The sequence below is a fragment of the Thalassophryne amazonica genome, chromosome 7 (genome assembly GCF_902500255.1).
Source record: "Thalassophryne amazonica chromosome 7, fThaAma1.1, whole genome shotgun sequence".
NCBI classification, from domain to species: domain Eukaryota; kingdom Metazoa; phylum Chordata; class Actinopteri; order Batrachoidiformes; family Batrachoididae; genus Thalassophryne; species Thalassophryne amazonica.
In genome coordinates this window covers 58,268,363-58,291,044 of record NC_047109.1, presented here as the reverse complement: position 1 = coordinate 58,291,044, position 22,682 = coordinate 58,268,363, and the positions used below count along the sequence as shown (strand labels likewise).

Here is a 22,682-nt window from a genome sequence, read left to right as displayed (position 1 = left end):
AGTACTGTGGGTGATGACATTTCCTCCATCCCACAAACGTGCATGTGTGCTGCTTACATTCTACACTCAACAAAAATATAAACGCAACACTTTTGGTTTTGCTCCCATTTTGTATGAGATGAACTCAAAGATCTAAAACTTTTTCCACATACACAATATCACCATTTCCCTCAAATATTGTTCACAAACCAGTTTAAATCTGTGATAGTGAGCACTTCTCCTTTGCTGAGATAATCCATCCCACCTCACAGGTGTGCCATATCAAGATGCTGATTAGACACCATGATTAGTGCACAGGTGTGCCTTAGACTGCCCACAATAAAAGGCCACTCTGAAAGGTGCAGTTTTGTTTTATTGGGGGGGTACCAGTCAGTATCTGGTGTGACCACCATTTGCCTCATGCAGTGCAACACATCTCCTTCGCATAGAGTTGATCGGGTTGTCAATTGTGGCCTGTGGAATGTTGGTCCACTCCTCTTCAATGGCTGTGCGAAGTTGCTGGATATTGGCAGGAACTGGTACACGCTGTCGTATACGCCGGTCCAGAGCATCCCAAACATGCTCAATGGGTGGCATGTCCGGTGAGTATGCCGGCCATGCAAGAACTGGGACATTTTCAGCTTCCAAGAATTGTGTACAGATCCTTGCAACATGGGGCCGTGCATTATCCTGCTTCAACATGAGGTAATGTTCTTGGATGTATGGCACAACAATGGGCCTCAGGATCTCGTCACGGTATCTCTGTGCATTCAAAATGCCATCAATAAAATGTGTTCTTCGTCCATAACAGACGCCTGCCCATACCATAACCCCACCGCCACCATGGGCCACTCGATCCACAACACTGACATCAGAAACCCGCTCACCAAACGACGCCACACACGCTGTCTGCCATCTGCCCTGGACAGTGTGAACCGGGATTCATCCGTGAAGAGAACACCTCTCCAACGTGCCAAACGCCAGCGAATGTGAGCATTTGCCCACTCAAGTCGGTTACGACGACGAACTGGGGTCAGGTCGAGACCCCGATGACGACGACGAGCATGCAGATGAGCTTTCTGACAGTTTGTGCAGAAATTCTTTGGTTATGCAAACCGATTGTTTCAGCAGCTGTCCGAGTGGCTGGTCTCAGACGATCTTGGAGGTGAACATGCTGGATGTGGAGGTCCTGGGCTGGTGTGGTTACACGTGGTCTGCGGTTGTGAGGCTGGTTGGATGTACTGCCAAATTCTCTGAAACGCCTTTGGAGACGGCTTATGGTAGAGAAATGAACATTCAATACACGAGCAACAGCTCTGGTTGACATTCCTGCTGTCAGCATGCCAATTGCACGCTCCCTCAAATCTTGCGACATCTGTGGCATCGTGCTGTGTGATAAAACTGCACCTTTCAGAGTGGCCTTTTATTGTGGGCAGTCTAATGCACACCTGTGCACTAATCATGGTGTCCAATCAGCATCTTGATATGGCACACCTGTGAGGTGGGATGGATTATCTCAGCAAAGGAGAAGTGCTCACTATCACAGATTTAGACTGGTTTGTGAACAATATTTGAAGGAAATGGTGATATTGTGTATGTGGAAAAAGTTTTAGATCTTTGAGTTCATCTCATACAAAATGGGAGCAAAACCAAAGTGTTGCGTTTCTATTTATGTTGAGTGTACTATGGACGAGGGGATGGAGAGCACCCTGTAGAGAAAGGCACTAAAACAATCAGTAGCACAACATAATGTGAAAACATCTTATGTACTACTGCCCAAATCCTCTCCCCGGTCCTTACCATGCTCATGCCTCAGCCAATAAGGAGGCTTCACCAGCACAGAGCACCAAATGTGGCATCTGGAGATCACAGGAATTTGAGGTTGTACATTTTGAGCAATGAAACAAAGTTGACAGGCTAATGCAACGTGGGGCCATGTTGCTGGTAATGCTATAAATTAAATGAAGCTTATGCTCTGTCTGTTGTTCAGACACTCATATAAAAATATGTGGATTGTTGCAATGTCTACATAGACTCAATTGCAGATATCGCCATGTTTGTTGTGTGTGGTGCACCCTGGGAAGGGAAGGAAGCATTGCTAGTGCACTGCTGCTTACTCAGACCATTTAAATGACTTCTCACCACGCTTATCTCCTGTGTTAAAGGCTTTGCTTCTCCTTCTTTCATTCAGCATGGGTGGAGGTGATCACTGTGCCAGAAATAACTAATGTTTTTATGTCTGTCTTTAAAAACACCACTGCTGATCTCCTGGATTAATTAACTTACATGTTAGGTTCCCCTGTTAGCTCCTTTGTGAAGTTTATTTTCATCAGCAGAGACTGTGTTCAGAACTGCTCGTCAGATCATTTTTATTGTAGTCATTTATTTAATATATGAATAAGTGTTTACTTCTTCCTACTCCTTTTTGGGCATTGTTTCTTGGTTGGCACTGCGGATATTTTTTTTCTGTTTTTGTGTGTTTTCTTTGTTTCAAAACTAATTCAATTCATTCATTTAAGACTAATCTATCATGGCTGTATGATGACAGAAATAATAACCCAAGCTTTTATGTTTGCCTTTAAAACACCACTCACAGTGATGCAATTCAGTTGTGAACGCAGTCATTCTGCAGACATATTGCCATGATAGATTAGTCTGAAATAAATATCTGACGTGCAGTTGTGAACAGTCTCTGCTGACGAAGGTAAACGTCACCAATGCCAAGTGAAAGGAGGAGAAGCACAGCCTTTGCCAACAGAGAGAAGCATCTTGAAAAGGTGACTATTTTTGAAAGATTTCTTTCAGTTATTCCAATATAAACATAGTGAAAGTTTGGAGTTGCCATTGTTGTTTGCCCCCTTGCCTTCCCAGCATGCATCGCGCACAACAAAGATGGCGGTATCTGCAACAGAGTCTATGGCTTTGGTTCATTGATACATTCTGGTCGTAAGTGCCGAATTTAAGCAAAGACATAAGCTGGCAAAGTGCTCCAAGTTGTTTTTAAGGTTTTTGTCTTCAAGTAGCCTAAATAACAGCATCCTAGTTTCTTTGATACTGTGTTTTGCTATGTTTTTCTTTTGTAAATGGGACACATTTATTGTTTCAGCTGCTTCAAAACAGAAACATTTCCACAGGACTGATGTGGGGACAGAGGTCGAATAATTTCAAAGGACTGTCCCTTTAAAGCTGCAATAATCATAACGGGCTCCAAAATAAAGCAATTGTAGCCTGATACTTTCAGCGACTGTAATAAAGCTACATTTTATTATGAGTGGAACTCATTAGCTGGAAGTTGGATTTGCATCATTTACAACCTCCTGCAGTTTTAGCTAATGAGTCAGACAACTTGTATACCTGAAGCCAAGCCAGCTGTTATTTTTAGTTAGCTACATAGTTATAAGACGTTGTAGTTAGCAGACATGGAATTCCGACTGAAACCTGTTTGTAAAATAAAACAGGTTTCAGTCGGAATCCCATGTGTGTTTTTGATTTGAAAATAAGAAATCCTGAGCTCCATGTAATAACTGACTACAGCATTTAACAGTTGTGGCTGACATGTTAGCAAACAGCTATTCCAAATATGGCTAAAAGGAACAGCATCTTTGTTTTTGGTTTCACAGGGATTTGACCACTTCCGGAGACAGCCTGCCATTGCACAGCACAAACACAGCATCACTTTTAATGGAAAGATGGTGTACTGTTTGGTTTTCGGATGCAATCACCGAAGCAGTCGCGAAAAGGTTTTTTTTCAGTTTCCAGTGGAGAAGGGAAGACGAGCAAATAGGAGATGTCGTGTCAGTAAGTTTTAGCCTACACACTTTGACAGGGTAGCTGCGGTCTCTCGCCTGCATAACCGCCTCGACGTGTTTGAGCTCTGGGTCATAAACAAACCGCAGCATGTCCGCTTTCCACCGCATCATCACTTTTTCTTTTTACTTTGTTTGTTGTGTAATTTGCTCAAAAACTCTTTCTGATAGGGACATACAAGGGCTCTCCACAGATGTAGGATATGCGTCATGTTTGAACCCTTTCGCGCCGCCCTCAAATGAGACTGTGCTGCACAATTAACAATTCAATTGTAGGTTAGTCTGTGAAAATCCCTGTGAGAAATATCTCGCTCTGTATCAATATCAATGAGAGTTTCTTAATGAATCAATCTTATTCAGAGTTGACTAATATTGATTAATGCAGCTTTAAATTTACAATGGATTGAGAAATGCTTGAAACAAATTTCAAGCAATAATAGATTTGTAAGAATTGTGCCAGTATGTTGATTCTGATGTTTTAAAACGCTCATATAATTACACATATCTTCAGCATCCATTTCTTAAAGGTGCTATGAATTTATTTTTTTTCTGCCACTAGATGTTGCACTATGGCCCCAAATTTCAGGACATAAACAAAGCTAACCTCCGTGGTCACTTCTCTTCAAACATCCTGCCTCTGTATCGAGCAGAAGAAACAGTAGTTGGAGTCTTTTAACATGTCCAACAGCTCTCTGTGTGGGGAAAACCCAGACTATGTGGATTCTAGCCGGACCATCTTCTTCGCCAGAGGCATTTTTAGCCTTGAAATGTGATGTTTTTTTGGACTTATCTGTAAAGTTGTGCCGATCCACCATTTGAAAACAAATTAAATGGTCTTTTTATCAGCATGGGGAGTGACAGTGGTTTCACATCATAAAGGCAGTCACATGTGCTGAAAAGGACACACGGCATACACACTAAATATGTGTATGCGGCCAGATGTGAAAGTAAACGTGACGGAAAATCTTGTGCAGAATGAGCGTTACTTCATTGTTTGCACAGGATGCAATTAAGCCACTAATCTTTTACACAGAAAATAGCTGTTGACTGCTATATTAAGGTGTAAAATCTGAGTTCAGGCACCTTTTAAAAATGGATAGTAAGTTTGTATTTGAAAAAAAGACATTGGGATGAAGTGACCTTTTTGCACAATATGAGTCCTTTAAGTGAAAATTTTAGCTAGAGTTCCTCATCAGTGTAAACACAATCCTAACATCATACAGACATTTAAAACATTTATATGCAAAACATGTCCAGTGGTTTATGACAGTGACACACCTGCACTGTATCCCTTTTTAATGTATGTTTGTTCCTGGTGTCTGCTGTTTGGTAGCAACTGTCATGCCTTTTAACAAACGGCAGATTTTTCAGTCACAGTCCAGAATCCCTGAACATCGTCAAGCAAGTATATTCTGGCAAATGAAAATTTCTTTTCAATTTCAGTATGTTGCTTATCAGGGAGGTAAATTAAGAAAAATTATTTCTTTGGAGCTGCTCCAAAATTAAAGCTGATCTTATTAATAGACTTGGAATAAAAGAGAGCAAAAATATGACAAACGCTACATGATTGGAACTCAACAATCCTCAAGAGGTCAAATAAACTTGCATTGCTTTTTCTTTGTATAAATTAGTAATGCATACTCAGTGATGCTGGCAAGCACATCCAATCAGAGAAGGGAGGCATGGGACATTAGCTGGCTGCTTGCTTGAACAAAATGATCCAATATAGTGGAAAACACTCAGAAAAAGCCTATTTCTGTATAACTTTAATATGATTCTCATATATTTTGTAAAGGTTAGCAAGGAAATTGACACTGCTAAATCTAAAAATGCTGTTTTTGAAACCAAATAACACCTCTGAAGTGACTTGTAAGACATCTTGTTAGCGATAGCAGGCGGTGGTAAAATCACAAGTCAGAATTTCAATACATCCACTTGGGAAATGATTCACAATATTAATACCAGCATTTTGGCATCAAAATTAATCCTATATCTTGAAATAACCCCCACCCCTTGAATGTAACAAAGTATGGTCTATTTTCAATTATCTTGCTATTCGGCTATGTGTAAAGTTTGTTCATGCTCTTCAAAAACTTTAAAAACATAAACCATCGTCAAAGGTTTTGTCAAATTCTTTAGCCTGAGATCTTGTTTTTGGCTTGGCCATGACACTTGATTTACTACAACTTGCCATGCTGTGACTTGAAATTACATGTGTAATTACATGATCACTGTAATAATATCAGTACTTATGTAGCTTTTGTGACTTCTCTAAAACAAGTACTACCAAGTCAGGAGTATATATCATAAACTTGAATGCTATGTTCAATGCAGGGTTCATCAAAACTAATCATGAAGTCAAAACAATTACATTCTAATATTTCGAAAGATGTTAAAATTACAGTATATATTGCAGTTTTCTTTTTTGCATGGGCTGGTTTTTTTTTTTTTTTTTTTGTCATGGTAGACACCCACTTCCTATATGAAATATCTCCCAAATTACACAATGCACAATCTCTGAAGTGGATGTAAGCATATTTGAAAAAAAAAAATATATATTTTCTACCATTACCACCTCCTGCTATTAGCGAACAGTAAGCCCCATGTATGCGCATCATGCGATGGCAAAGGTAACTTCCCATTTCAAAACCTCATGCATGCGCACATGCACTTCCTCTTGCAGATAGCGTTTGACAAGAAAAACTATTATGGAATAACTATGGAATACTCCCAGGTAAATGTAGTTTTAGAACAGGTTTCAAAATAAACTGTCATTATAATGCTTGGATTTCAGTAGAAACTAAATTTTGTCAGTTTTTCTGAAATTTGAACGACCATACAGCTTTATAACAATAGACCCTATCGCCAATCTGTAACCATATAAAGGAACAGAGTTTTATTGTTCCGACGTGGGCGTTTCGTGTAGTTCTGCGACCGCAGGACTACATTACTTTGGAGAGAAATTCCGAGATCCCAGCTGTCATGGAATGCAGCATTGGTGACGTCATCGACCACCAGGACAGGAAGTAGGGGACGTCTCCACAAATTTTAGTTTTTCTTCTATATTTTTTATTTTCTGCACCCAGTGCCGGTGTGTTTAAGTATACAATTTTCGCTGCTATTTAATGTTTTTAAGCTGTAACGTACTTTACTTTTCACTGCTCGCGTGACCAAAAAGAGGACTTGTGGATTCTAAACTCGAAGCAGAAAAGGTAAGAAGTCTCCAGAAAAATGAAAATTGGCATTCATTCATTCATTCCATCATTCAATTCAATTCAGTTCAATTCAATTCATATTCTTTTTTTTTTATCTCAGACCCAAATGTCTTCAACGTACATTAAAACAACTTCCAGTGTTTTCCCCCCCAAAAAACTATATTTTGTGTGCTTTATTTCTTATTTTCGTCAGTGACGGACAACGTCTGGTAAAAGTGGACTTTGAAAACATGCAATAACGACTTTCATGTGATAGTCTTTATTCTCAGTGAGAAATTGTGTCATATCTAACACGTTTATTTAACGCACAGTTTTATTTCCAATTGTTTTAAAACTGCAGTAAGATAAGTTATAGTTTTTACATGAATTTATCAAATGTAATTGTCATATTTCTGTTTTTAGATGCGCGTGTTCCTTTCCCTGCTACTCTTCTGTCTGCCAATAGAGGGCGACACCACACCAATCAGCTGCTACAATGACCAAGGAGAGGCTGTTGATTGGTAATTAATGTTTAAAACAAATTGTTTGTTTGTTTTTTTTCCTTTGGGTGACATATTTTGGAAAGGTGAAGCAAGCATGAAAATCATTTTTTCAGTCCTTCTACGCATGCAGTCCTGCAAATCAAAACAATCCGAGTCTTACTTTTCCAACTTTGTAAATTATCTTGTGTTCTTGTGTTTCTGTCTGAGTCAGGTTTTACCTCTACAAGCTTCCAAAACAACATGGCAGGAAATCTCCTGAAAAGGGTGAGAAATACTTACTGCTGGACAAAGGGAGTCAAGGATGGATTGAAGGAAAGGTGGTGGTGAATGACAGCACGGGGGCCCTGGGCAGGACAGTAGGACAACTGTACACACAACGAAAGGTGTGCTTCACTTAAGTGCTGGAACTCATCCTCTGTTCAGTCATTTTCAACCCAGTTTGGGTTTACTGCTAATTAAGCTTAGAGTTGTTTTGTTGGACATCAATCAGGTGCACATCACATAGGAATGCTCACATTAATATTCATACTAACATTAGATTTTTTTTTTTTTTTTTTGCAAAAATTATGATGTTCAAAATAAAGTGCCATGCAGACATTTGAGGCACAATAGAATCTTGAAGGTCAGTTCTGCTTTTATTGAAATAAACTTGTGGACAGTTTTGTTGCATTTGAACCGCCACACAAACCTAAAACTATATAAAGCAGTGAAAAAACATAACCATTACAAAATAAATAAAATGTGGTTACTATATTAAAACACACAGATGGAAGGTGATATACTATAAAAAATTACAACTGTTTTAAGAAGTCCCATCAAAGTGAGTGTTTAATGCACAATTTGCACTGGGAATGAATACATTTTGACATATGATTTTTTTTTTCTTCCCTTTATCAGTTCGTCAACAGAAAATCAAATTTGAAATGACCAGACGTTCCTATTTTTACCACGAAAACTCACAGTTGTATTTCAAGCATTATTAAATTATTTGTGTATTTGTTATTTTACTTTGTGTGTTTGTACTGCCTGGTAAATGATAATAATGCAACAGTTGCAGATGATCATGGAATTTTAAAATTGTAGAAACCTGATTAAATACAACCAGGTGTTCTTGTTGCAGGGGACCTTGTAATAGAATCTATGTACTTTTATGATCACAGGAAGAAATTATGTATTTGTAAAGTGGCCATACATTTAAATCTTTTTCCGTTTTTCATTGTTTGTCTACAACCTGAACATAGTACTCTGTAAAAGCAGCATCAAGCTCTTCTGACTTCAGGGAAGTTCAACAACAAAAGCAGCTGTTTTTTTCACACCTGCTTGCTGCTTTTTCACTGCTGCCAGACAAACCCTATTTTGTAGACACACTTGGAGCGCCTTTGGGGCAACTGTTTGTTGTGATTTGGCGCTATACAAGAAAAAAGTTGATTGATTGATTGATGACTTATTAATGCTGTCATAAGGCTTTTTAAGTTTTCCTCTTCATGTTCTTGGATAAAAATGAGAAGTGAAATTTACTTAACTTCCAAAGCGTTTATTTGCATCTCTCTCAACAGCTGTGCAGACATTCATAGTTTCCACAGAACGTTAAAAATTAATATGATATTTCTGATTACGTATTTCACACTTATCAGTAATCTGTGGTTTTGTTTTTTGTTTTGCTGTGATGTTTTCATTTGAATAGAGAGAGTGGATGTCTTGAATAAACAGAAAATCCTTTTTTTGTTGTTGTTGTTTGCTGTAGAATTCAGATGTAGCGTTCATACTGTACAATGGACCAGAGTCCACCGACAAGACCCAGTGACAGATGGCTGAGTGACATTAATCATGAAGGTGGACACACAAAAGGTGACTACCAAACTGCAAGAGATTGGGGATTATTATTCAAGTTCACCTGAGAAGACAAAGTGCATCATACGGTTTAATGACACTGCATTGAATGTTAGAAAAATATTTTAGTTTATCTCAAAAACTGTGTTTTGCTCATGTAAGACTGAGGCATTAAAAAGACACTCAGATCATGAAACGGTACAAACCCCAACACGGATTGTTAAATCAAGTCACAGTACCTCCCACAGAGGTCCTGAGGCCTGTATAGGAGGTTAGAGATTCCCATGCAAGAAGTGGATGAAAATCTGACTCCTCTTGGCATTCTGCTAGTCCATCCTCTTTGACCTCCCTCTTCTCCTCCTGCCTGGTGCATCCATGCTCTGCATCTGTCTCCCAGTATGCCATGAGTCCCTCCTCTGCACCCCTCAATACCATTTCAGTCTTGCCTCTTTAAATTTGTCTCTTGTACATGCGGCAAGTTCATATTGCATGTAAAATACTGACTCGTGTTTGTATCAATATATCCAGTACACACTATTCATTTCATGTGTGACTACAAAGCATCTCTTTTAGTATGTTTTGAAATGAGCGAATTCAGTTTGCTTGTCTTGAATCCTGTAGCCAAATGGCAAATGTAGGTGACATTTGGTGTCTGATCAGGTGTGGTGCTGCTGGATAAAGAGCAAGGCTTCTGGTTGGTTCACAGTACCCACCTTCACCCCTGTGCAAAAAGCAGGCGAGTTTTCTTACCCCAGCACTGGAGTGACCAACGGACAAAACTTCATTTGTGTGACCTATCGCTTGACCGCTTCCAGCCATCGGTAAGACGAAGTCCTGCCATGTGTTCCATCAGTGCAGAGTGTTGTCAGAAAACTGGACAGTAAACAGTTCTGATGATGCTTTTGATTATGACTAAACCATATAAAGATATGTCTGCGGTTCCATTAAGCCAAAGTCTTACTGGTGCAGAAGAGATTTTTTTTGTTTAACATTACTGAATTGCTGATCGTAGAATTGTGTTGAAAAGTTTGTAGTTGTAGTTGGCTTTGAATAGAAGCTATAACATTTTAGAAGAGATCTGGATAAAGATGCCGATGGAGGAATTTAGGAAAAAAATTACATTAAAGTTTTTTTTTCTGTTTATGCTAATGTTCCACTTCTTAAGGTGCGTCACCAGAACAACTGATGACAACCTGCGATGGACAAATGCTCCATCTGCATTTTTTCATGAACACTTCATGAGTTCTGTCTCTTACGGGGTCGCATGGCGTGAAGAAAATTGAGTTAGTCTTGATTTGTTTGTTGACTGTGACATGTCAGAATGTCTGCTATTAAACAGTCCCATACAATTTTTTCAGGTATTTTATATTGTGCTAAAGGTGACTGCTGTCACTTCATAATCTGGTCAGATCTAGAGGAACAACTATTTGAATCATATCAACCAAAATCAGCAGAACCACACCAGGCTTTTAAACTCCCCTCACACATCCTGATCTGTGACGATCAGTCATGAACAGGTGGCATACCGGTCTTCCTGCTGCCTCTTCACATCCATGTAAGAGCCAGCGTTGGCACTGTGCCATGGCAGTGCTGGGGTAAGGTATTAGATTGATGTATGTAACATAGCGATATTGGTCCTTGCACTGCAGGGGGCAGAAGCTCCTCCAGGTCATGTCTCTAAAGCTGTTACAAGCGATGAATTTTGCATTGCGGCACATGAATGTTTTGCATCACCTTTCATTTTGGTGCCCCTTGCAGCATCCATGAAGTCTTGCATTTAATTACATCAATCTTTAAGAATACAAATAAGTATTGTACTGTGTAGTTAGTCTGTTTGGAATAGACTTTCCACAAACTGAATGTGCAGAAGGGAGACAAATGGTGAAAGCAATCACGACATCTAGACAACTTTGAAGTTGTGACTGGGTTATATGCTGTGATTGCATTCGGATTCAGAGTGCTTATTAGTCCCAAAGGGCAAATTAGTTTCAGCAGTTAACTAATTCATAATAAATAGGACAAAATAAATAAGAATAATAAATACAGCAGCTAAAATCCACATTCAAATATCATAACATCAGCACCAACCAGTAACGGCATAGTTTTTAAAAAAGGGATGCAAGGAACCAGGATCACAGTAAGCTATACATATTATAACTTTTTCAGCATTTAGCAGCCTTATGACAGAAGGAATAATTTGCATAATGGTTGGCTGGAGAAATTGAGCACTTTGAAACCTTTTGTCTGTTGTATCACCCCTCACAGCTTCACAGCGGAATGTAGCAGAGAAGGATTTTCATTCCATGAAACAAATCAAATGTAGGCTTGCATCCTCCCATGTGCCTTCTGACAAACTGTAGCTAAACTTCCACATCTTTTAAAGAATTCTCCTGTGTCAGCCCACCATGAAGCTGTATAACAGGTGATACTACAGTTGACAACCACAGACACCTATAATATCTTTATGTATGTATACGTCAAAAGCCCTACATGTTGACACCTATTCATGCAGATTAATCCATTGTGATTTAGTGGTATCATATTGTATTACAATTGATCAATTCAGTCCAAATTTGACCCACTTGATTCTTTACTAAAACGCAATCCTTGCACCTTGTTGTATCCCTGTCGACTCCAAACTTTTTGAGTTAGACAGTTATGAGGTTGACCTTGACTGTTGTGAAGTGTCGTGACACGGACCCACAACAGGGGGCGTTAAAGAACGGACAATGGATAAGCCAAAAGTACCAATTTAATGTTGTGAATCACACAACGACGTACAGACAATAACAATATAGTGACTGTCAATCATACACCAGGTGACGTGTGGGCAGGCTCGACGATAGAAGACGCCTGGCGAGAGAAGAGCCGGATCCACACAGCTTCCACTGCCAACGGAGCTGAAGAACACCGGAGCCGCCAAGCCCTGCGCCCCAGGTGGCCGCTGTCTTCAGCAGTCAGACCCGGTACTGCTGGCAGAGAACAGAGACAGTCCTGATGAGTGTGAGGTCGCACACTCAGTAATCCCACAGTCTGTATTCAGTAAGGAGGGAGCACCTCCACCTCCAATCACACACTCGTGCAGCTCCTGTCTAACCACTTATCTGGTTGGGGTGTGAAGCGAAGCCGTCGCTGATGACACCAAACGCCAATCCCATAGATAAGGACACACCACAGGAAAACGGCTGCAAAGAAGTTCAGATTATTACTCAATGTTTTGAGTCAGCAGAGAAAATTACCTGATTGGTAGTTGATTTCTCGGCGAGGAGGTGGAGTCGCAGTCAGCCTTTATGGAGATGGTGATGAGTTGGCTGAGTGACAGCTGGTGCTGATGAAGAGTGACAGCTGTCACCCCAGCGGCTCCAGCGCCCTCTCGTGCTTGAAGCCCGCACTCCAAGCAGGGCGCCATCTGGTGGTGGTGGGCCAGCAGTACCTCCTCTTCAGTGCCACACAACAGGACCCCCCCCTCAACGGGCACCTCCTGGCGCCCGACCAGGCTTGTCCGGGTGCCGCCGGTAGAAGTCTGCCAGGAGGGCCGGGTCCAGGATGAAGCTCCTCTTCACCCAGGAGCGTTCTTCGGGTCCATACCCCTCCCAGTCCACCAGATACTGGAACCCACGGCCCTTTCGATGGACATCCAGGAGCCTGCGCATGGTCCAGGCAGGCTCTCCATCTATGATCGGGCAGGAGGCGGCGCCGGTCCGGGGGTGCAGAGAGTCGACGTGTGGTAGGGTTTGATCCTTGAGGTATGGAACACTGGATGACTCCGCAGTGAAGCTGGTAGATTCAGCTTCACTGCGGCCGGACTGAGGACTTTGGTTATGGCAAAAGGTCCTATGTACCTGTCCTTGAGCTTCTGGATTCCACCTGCAGGGGGACGTCCTTTGTGGATAGCCAAACCTCCTGCCCGGGCTGGTATGCAGGGGCCATGGAACGCCGGCGGTCTGCATGGGCCTTAGCCCTCGTCCGGCTCTGAGCAGGGCAGAGCGGGCGGTACACCACACCCGACGGCACTTCCTCAGATGGGCCTGGACGAGGGCACCCCGACTCTCCCTCCACTAGCAGAAACAATGGGGGCTGGTACCCCAAACACACCTCAAACGGGGAGAGGCGTTGGCAGATGAAACTGGCTATTATGAAGGTACTCGATCCAGGCCAGATGGTCACTCCAGGCCGTCGGGTGCGCGGAGGTCACGCAGCGGAGGGCCTGCTCCAGTTCCTGGTTCGTCCGCTCTGCCTGCCCGTTCGTCTGGGGGTGGTACCCAGACGAGAGACTGACAGTGGACCCCAGTTCCTGCAGAAACTCCTCCAGACCTGGGAGGAGAACTGAGGACCACGATCCGAGACAATGTCTGATGGAATCCCATGCAGACGCACGATGTGGTGGACCAGGAGGTCCTGCAGTCTCCTGGGCCGTTGGGAGCTTCGGGAGGGCCACGAAGTGGGCCGCCTTGGAGAACCGGTCCACTATCGTTAAGATGGTGGTGTTGCCCTGGGACGGCGGGAGGCCTGTGACAAAGTCCAGGCCAATATGAGACCAGGGGCGACGAGGCACGGGCAGAGGCTGGAGGAGGCCTTGGGCCTTGTGGTGGTCGGCCTTGCCCCTGGCAACAGGTGGTGCAGGCCTGGACATATTCCTGGACGTCGGCTTCCATAGACGCCCACCAGAAGCGCTGCCGGACCACTGCCATGGTCCTTCGCACCCCTGGATGACAGGAGAGCTTGGAACCGTGACAGAAGTCAAGGACTGCAGCCCTGGCCTCTGGTGGGACGTACAGCTTGTCCTTCGGACCTGTCCCCGGGTCCGGGCTCCGTGTCAGGGCTTCCCGGACGGTCTTCTCCACGTCCCAGGTAAGGGTGGCCATGACAGTGGACTCGGGGATGATGGTGTCAGGGGGGGTCTGACGGCTCGGTCTTGACCTCCTCTTCATGCACCCGGGACAGGGCGTCAGACCGTTGGTTCTTTGTCCCGGGGCGGTAGGTGATCCGGAAGTCAAACGCCCGAAGAACAGCGACCAGCGGGCTTGCCTGGGGTTCAGACGCTTCGCAGTCCGGATGTACTCCAGGTTCCGATGGTCCGTGAAACCGTAAATGGTACCGATGCTCCCTCCAACAGGTGTCTCCACTCCTCAAGAGCCTCCTTCACTGCAAGAAGTTCCCGATTGCCGACATCATAGTTCCGTTCAGCTGGGGTCAACCTGCGGGAAAAGTAGGCACATGGATGGAGAACCTTGTCGGACTCCCCGCTCTGGGACAGCACGGCTCCTATCCCTGAGTCAGAGGCATCCACTTCAACAACAAACTGGCGCTTGGGATCGGGACTGCACCAGAACCGGTGCAGTCGAGAACCGGCGTTTCAACTCCCTAAACGCGGCTTCGCACCGATCCGACCAGGTGAAAGGGGACTTTTGTGGAGGTCAGGGCTCTCAGGGGGCTAACTACCTGACTGTAGCCCTTGATGAACCTCCGGTAGAAATTTGCAAAACCGAGGAACTGTTGTTGTTTCCTACGGTTCGTTGGTTGGGGCCAATCTCTCCACCGCCGCAACCTTGGCCGGATCAGGGGCGACGGAAGTTGGAGGAGATTATGAACCCTAGGAAAGACAAAGAAGTGCGGTGGAACTCACACTTCTCGCCCTTCACAAACAGCCGGCTCTCCAACAACTGCTGTAGGACCTGACGTACATGCTTGACATGGGTCTCAGGATCCGGAGAAAAGATGAGTATATCGTCTAGATATACGAAGACAAACCGATGCAGGAAGTCCCGCAAGACGTCATTAACTAATGCTTGGAACGTCGCGGGCGCATTGGTGAGGCCGAACGGCATGACCAGGTACTCAAAGTGACCTAACGGGGTGTTAAATGCCGTCTTCCACTCGTCTCCCTCCCGGATCCGAACCAGGTGATAAGCATTCCTAAGATCCAATTTCGTGAAAATTTGGGCTCCATGCAGGGGCGTGAACACGAATCCAACAGAGGTAACGGGTATCGGTTGCGAACCGTGATCTCGTTCAGCCCTCTGTAATCAATGCATGGACGGAGTCCGCCGTCCTTCTTGCCCACAAAAAGAAACCAGCACCCATCGGGGAGGTGGAGTTCCGGATCAACCCGGCAGCTAACGAGTCCCGGATGTAGGTCTCCATTGATTCGCGTTCCGGACGTGAGAGGTTGTACAGCCTGCTGGACGGGTACTCAGCGCCCGGTATCAAATCAATGGCACAATCGTACGGACGGTGCGGGGGCAGCGTGAGTGCCAGATCCTTGCTGAAGACGTCCAGCAAGGTCATGGTACTCGGATGGCACCGCCGCCAGATTGGGGGGGACTAAAACCTCCTCCTTACCTGTCACACCGGGTGGAACCGAGGATCCTAAACACTCCCGGTGGCAGGTTTCGCTCCACTGAACCACAGCCCCAGACGGCCAATCAATCCGGGGATTGTGTTTTAACACCCATGTGAAAACCCAAAATTACTCGGGAGGTAGAAGGTGTTACATAAAACACAATTCCCTCCCTGTGATTCCCAGACACCACCAATGTCACTGGCTGTGTCTGGTGTGTGATTAGTGGAAGAAGGGTGCCATCTAGCGCCTGCACCGACAATGGTGACGGTAAGGCCACTAGAGGGAGCCCAACCTCCTTTGCCCATCTGCTATCCAGCAGATTCCCCTCCGACCCCGTGTCCACCAGTGCTGGGGCGTGAAGGGTTAGATCCCCACTCAGGATCGTGACTGGGATTCGTGCAGATCATCGGGGTTTCCCCACGTGGGTGTTGTGACCCACCCTTAGCCCAGTCTCTAAGGACGAGTGCTGTTGTTTTGACCGTTTGGGGCATTCTCTCTGTGTGTGCTCGGTAGAGCTGTAGAGAAACACTCTCCACGGATCAGCCTCCTTTGTCTCTGATCTGATCGTTTTTTTGGCCCTGCTCGTTTCCATAGCAACGTCAGCAGGGGGAGCTGGTGTCACGTGGAGAGCCCTGGCAGTGGAGCGTGAGGAAGTCTGCTTCCTTTCGGACCCGGGAGGAAGAGGGACGGCTTGTGCCTGACCACGCCCCGCGTCTCGCTCCCGTCGGTGTTCCGTTAATCGGTTGTCTAACCGTATAACCAGGTCGATAAGCCCATCTAAATCCCACGGCTCGTCCTTCGCCACCAGGTGCTCCTTAAGAACCAGAGACAGTCCGTTTACAAAGGTGGCGCGGAGCACAACAGCATTCCAGCCGGCTCGCACTGCCGCGATGCGGAAGTCGACTGCATACTTCGCTGCGCTCCGACGCCCCTGCCGTATCGACAGCAGCACACTTGAAGCGGTCTCGCCTCTATGAGGGTGGTCGAACACCTGTCGGAACTCCCTCACAAACTCAGTATGAACCGTTAGGAGCCGTGAATTCTGCTCCCAAGCGCCGTAGCCCAGGCGCGTGCCTCTCCTCGAAGCAAATTGATCACATAAGCCACCCGGCTGGCGTCTGCTGCGTACATGACGGGACGCTGTGAAAAGACGAGCGAGCACTGCATCAAGAAGTCCGCGCACGTCTCCACACAGCCTCCGTAAGGCTCCGGAGGGCTTATGTATGCTTCAGGGGAAGGTGGGGGGGTTCGTTGAACGACCAGCAGAATGTCTGTTTCTGGCACACGGTCAGCAGGAGGAGGTGCTGCAGCAGCGCCCTGAGCATGCGCTTCCACCTGGGCGGTGAGAGCCTCCATCCTACGATTGAGAACACTGCTCTGCTCGGTAACTAAGTCCAACCGAGCGGTAAAGGCGGTTAAGATGTGCTGCAGCTCACCCAACATGCCTCCTGCTGGCGCCTGTGCACCTCGCTCTTCCATTGGCTGTTCAAGCGATGGTTGACGCCCCTCAGGATCCATGACGCTGGCCGAGAAATCCGTTGTTGAAAGTGTCATGACACGGACCCACAACAGGGGGCGTTAAAGAACGGACAATGGATAAGCCAAAAGTAACAATTTAATGTTGTGAATCACACAACGACGTACAGACAATAACAATATAGTGACTGTCAATCATACACCAGGTGACGTGTGGGCAGGTTCGACGATAGAAGACGCCTGGCGAGAGAAGAGCCGGATCCACACAGCTTCCACTGCCAACGGAGCTGAAGAACATCGGAGCCGCCAAGCCCTGCGCCCCAGGTGGCCGCTGTCTTCAGCAGTCAGACCCGGTACTGCTGGCAGAGAACAGAGACAGTCCTGATGAGTGTGAGGTCGCACACTCAGTAATCCCACAGTCTGTATTCAGTAAGGAGGGAGCAACTCCACCTCCAATCACACACTCGTGCAGCTCCTGTCTAACCACTTATCTGGTTGGGGTGTGAAACGAAGCCGTCGCTGATCACACCAAACGCCAATCCCACAGATAAGGACACACCACAGGAAAACGGCTGCAAAGAAGTTCAGATTATTACTCAATGTTTTGAGTCAGCAGAGAAAATTACCTGATTGGTAGTTGATTTCTCGGCGAGGAGGTGGAGTCGCAGTCCGGCCTTTATGGAGATGGTGATGAGTTGGCTGAGTGACAGCTGGTGCTGATGAAGAGTGACAGCTGTCACTCCCAGTGGCTCCAGCGCCCTCTCGTGCTTGAAGTCCGCACTCCAAGCAGGGCGCCATCTGGTGGTGGTGGGCCAGCAGTACCTCCTCTTCAGCGGCCCACACAACATTGACCTTTCAACTACACCCTTGGTTAAAAGCCACGTGACTAATAGAAAGGTGACTTCATATTAGTGTGTACTGCCAACCAAAGGTGTATCTTTAAAATAGAAAAGGCCAAGGTCGAGAAATTTTGGAAAAGTTTGTTTCTTGGTAGATTTCATCTCTGAGCCAAGTTTCGTTGAAATCCGAGTCGGCTTAAATCACACCCTAATGTAAACCTGCCTGAACTTTAAAAAATATTGGCTCTTAACCATTTCCTTGAACTGTCCTATCTAAAATGTTCCCTGTACATACAGTATAAGCTTGGGACAACATTTGACCTTGACCAGTTTTTCTGAAAATTAATTCAAAAGGTCATTGGCTGACCCTCAGTCATTCCACTAAAATTGGTCGCAATCAACTCAAAACTTACAATACAAGGCCAGTACTGAAAATGGTATCTTTGTATCCAGATAGTATTCACTTTTTCAACATTTTATGTTACACCCTTATGCCAAAATGGAATAAATACATTTTTTCCCTCAAAATCTGACTCACAACACCCCATAATAACATGAAAAATGTTTTTTTTTTTTTTTTTTTTTAAATCTTTGCAATTTTTTAAAAAATAAAAAAATAAAAAACCACATGCACATAATATTCAGACCCTTTACTCAATACTTTGTTGATACATCTTTGGCAGCAGTTACAGCCTCAAGTCTTCTTGAATATGATGCCACAAGCTTGGAGCACCTATCATTGGGCAGTTTTGTCCATTCCTCTTTGCAGCACCTCTCAAGCTCCATCAAGTTGGATGGGGAACATTGGTGCTCAGCCATTTTCAGATCTCTCTATAGATGTGCAATCGGATTCAGATCCGGGCTCTGTCTGGGCCACTCAGAGACATTCACAGAGTTGTCCTGAAGCCACTCCTTTGATAGCTTGGCTGTGTGCTTAGGGTCATTGTCCTGCTGAAAGATGATACATTGCTCCACTCTGAGGTCAAGTGCTCTCTGGAGCAGGTTTCCATCCAGGATGTCTCTGTACATTGCTGCTTTCATCTTTCCCTCAATCCTGACTAGTCTCCCAGTTCCTGCCGCTGTAAACATCCCCACAGCATGATGCTGCCCCCACCATGCTTCACTGTAGGGACAGTGGATGGTTTCCTCCAAACATAATGCCTGGCATTCATGCTAAAGAGTTCAAGCTTTGTCTCATCAGACCAGAGAATTTTGTTTCTCATGGTCTGAGAGTCCTTCAGGTGCCTTTTGGCAAACTTCAGGCAGGCTACCATGCACCTTGCTTCCATCTGTCCGCTCTACCATACAGGCCTGATTGCTGGATTGCTGCAGAGACAGTTGTCCTTCTGGAAGGTTCTCCTCTCTCCACACAGTAATGCTGGAGCTCTGACAAAGTAACCATTGGGTTCTTGGTCACCTCCCTGACTAAGGCCCTTCACCTCGATAGCTCAGTTTAGACAGTTGGCCAGCCTTAGGAAAAGTCCTGGTGGATCTGAACTTCTTCCATTTATGGAAGATGGAGGCCACTGTGCTCGTTGAGACCTTCAAAGCAGCAATGTTTCTGTATCCTTCCCCAGATTTGTGCCTCGAGAGAAACCTGTCAGAGGTCTACAGACAATTCCTTTGACTTCATGCTTGGTTTGTGCTCTGACATGCACTGTCAACTGTGGGACCTTATATGTAGACAGGTGTGTGCCTTTCCAAATCTTGCCCAATTGACTGAATTTACCCCAGGTGGACTCCAATTATGCCATAGAAACATCTCCAGGATAATCAGTGGAAACAGGATAGACCTGAGGTCAATTTTGAGCTTCATGGCGAAGGCTGTAAATACGTATATACATGTGATTTCTTTGCTTTTTATTTTTAATAAGTTTGTAAAAAAAATTTAAAAAAAGTGTTTTTTACCTTGTCATTATGGGGTATTGTGTGTAGAATTTTGAGGGGAAAAAATAATTTTATCCAGTTTGGAATAAGGCTGTAACATAAAGAAATGTAGAAGTGCAATGCTTTGAATACTTTCTGGATGTACTATATGTACTACAATCTCTCATCATATTTCTATTTACTTATTGTCTAAAATGTCTATGAAACCCATCAGATGTCAGTTCTTTTTTAAATGTTTATTGGATACCAAGAACCACATATGAAGACATCTGAAACAGTACAGACACTTTATACATCTACATGTACTCCATGGTGTAAAAGTAATTTTAGGAAAGGTAACATTGTTGAGATAGAACTAGGTAAGGCAAAATGTTTTCACAAAGCAAATGCACCAAAAAAAAAAAACAATGTTGCTGTTAATTTGTTTTGTACTGCAGGAGAGCAGCTGCAGATCAATCAGCCTCATGTGTATGACTGTGACGTCCCTGACTCCTTGGCATCTCTGGTGCCTTCACTGGCTGCTCTCTGTAAGACAAAACATCTGTCCAGTCACATTTTTCCTCCAGTAAAAATTATGGCCAATCGCAGCGTTACTCTGACCTCAAAGGATGGCACCAACTTCATCAGCTTTGCAAAGGGATCCTCTTTTGACAATGGTATGATATCACACAGCATTTGTGTTGTCAAATCCCCCAGTACATTTAATTATGTTATTCAATGGCATACAAATATTTTATGGGCAGCAAGTTAATAAAAATCAGTAATGTAACATTCTTTTTGCCCCTTTATTTTCTATATCATCAGACTTGTACCATTCCTGGGTGGCCCCCACTCTCCAGTCAGATCTGCTGGTCCAGTTTTGGATTCGCTCCACTGGTGTCCTTCCCTCTGATTGCTCTCAAGGCTGGAAGGTACTGGACATCGTGCTTATTTCCCCAGGACAGACGTTCACCTTCGAAACGAGCCAGGACCACTCAAAGTGGGCTGTTAGCACCCAGGCACAGGGGACAGGTCCTGGAGGAGGATGGGTGTGTGTGGGAGACATAAACCGGAACGAGGCGGAGGAGAAGCGAGGTGGAGGAACAGCGTGTTTGCAGGATCCTGTGGTTTGGAAAGCCTACCGTTCGGCAGCACTAAAGTGTGAGGCCTGCGGAGGAGGAGTCATTGATTGTTGATGCGCTACTTCTGCTTAATGTATTTTTATGGTATGACAACTTGTCTTAAGGAAAGCTCAATCAGCTATTCGGTATGCGTGTTTGTAATGACTACTAAAATGACTGTGTACTACTTTTAAAATCTTTTAATTTTTTGCCATGAGAATGCAGAATCATACATCTGAATGTTCCAGGTGTCTGTTACTAACACTTGCATTTAATTTTTCAGCACTATGGGGTTCTGTTCTGAGCCCACTATTACTTTTTTCCACAGCATATCTTGATCAAATTATGTGCAATTATGAAACAGTGTTTAAATGTTATGCCTATGATAAGGTAATATCTTTTAGGATAATAAAAGTTTTCAAACATCTGCTGTCATTTCCTTTACACTTGAAAAAACCCTGCATTTTACACTATGTACTGCAACTGAAATAGGATCAGTTGCATTCTGGTACAATATAATTACCTGGGGAGGGGAAAAATCTATACGTAATCATTGATATTTATTTTTACAATATGAAAATTGATCTTTAAATTCCAGAATCAAGGTAATTCACATTAATTTGCTTACAGATGAGGTAGAAATAATATAGTATTGATTTAATTTATGAAAGGTCGCAATGTATTTGTTATAGACCTGAGCAATATGTGATGTGGTGTCAATTTCAAAAAGGTACCAGTGAAGTTGGGGGGGGGGGCACCCAGAGAAATTTCCTCAGATCAATTTGAACACTGATGAATATGCACTTTAAAAAGTAACCACAGAGTGCAAAAAGTAAGGATGGAGGCAAGTCTTTATTTGAATGCTTAATGGTTCAGATTTGCCAACCATTGCGACCCATATGTACTGGACCAGGGCTTGCTTTGAAAGACTAATAAAAGAACACATCACCTCCATTTTACCTTCCGCATTCAACCCCCTACAGGTTGTGTACCGACCAAACCGCTCTGCTTAGGATGCCTTATCCACTGCTCTCCACCTGTCCATGGGACATCTGGAGAGGAAAAATGCATGGGTCCGGATGCTGCTGGTTGATTTTAGTTCTGCATTTAACACCATAATCCCACAGCATCTGATTGACAAACTGGGCCCACTGGGACCGAATACCCCCTGCTAAACTGGATGCTGGACGTTCGGACAAACCGGCCTCAGTTTGTGCGTGAGGGTAACAACAGGTTGAACACCATTACCAAAGGGCAGGTCACATGTTTTTTAACCTCCCAGTTAGCAACACAACATCAAAGTATTCATGATTCTAAGTCTCTCCATGCACATGCACTCATAATTAGTGGTGTTTTTTATTGTTTTCCCTGAGCAAGTTAACAGGTGCATTTCTGGAAAATGTCTCACTCGGCACAATCTGCGACAGTTCTTGGCATGTGATGTACATATTAGCAAAACAGAAACATCCCGATGGCAGATATACAGAGTGAAATGAATGTTTATGTCCGATAACAACGTTTATGAGCTTTTCTTTGAAAGTGATGGCTTGGATTTACAGAGGAGATGACACACTTCTTAACTCTTAACTTTTTTCAGGATCTGTTGGATTTTTGAACCTAACTGTGGTGCCCTGCTGTTTGTGTCAGAGGATGCTGGTTTACTGCTGCTGTGAACATGATGGACGTGGACTGTCTCCACCACGCTGTTTTTACAAACTGCCTGCA

The 22,682-nt window shown here is 44.2% G+C and overlaps 1 protein-coding gene and 1 long non-coding RNA gene across 2 annotated transcripts; one reads left to right on the top strand and one right to left on the bottom strand.

The window, feature by feature from the left end:
- Positions 1 to 2,651: 2,651 nt before the first annotated feature.
- Positions 2,652 to 20,427, bottom strand: LOC117513996. The gene is made up of 3 exons (XR_004561765.1): positions 20,411 to 20,427; positions 8,411 to 8,419; positions 2,652 to 2,966 (listed from the first exon to the last, which is right to left on the bottom strand). It is a non-coding gene; the product is annotated as an uncharacterized LOC117513996 (long non-coding RNA).
- On the top strand, positions 6,821 to 21,158 carry LOC117513995 (deoxyribonuclease-2-alpha-like). The gene is given in 9 exon segments (XM_034174275.1): positions 6,821 to 6,997; positions 7,403 to 7,500; positions 7,694 to 7,865; positions 9,227 to 9,256; positions 9,258 to 9,330; positions 9,973 to 10,018; positions 10,020 to 10,111; positions 20,271 to 20,513; positions 20,662 to 21,158. Coding segments are annotated over 8 exon segments (1,125 nt in total). The 5' UTR covers positions 6,821 to 6,997; the 3' UTR covers positions 21,033 to 21,158.
- Positions 21,159 to 22,682: the final 1,524 nt, after the last annotated feature.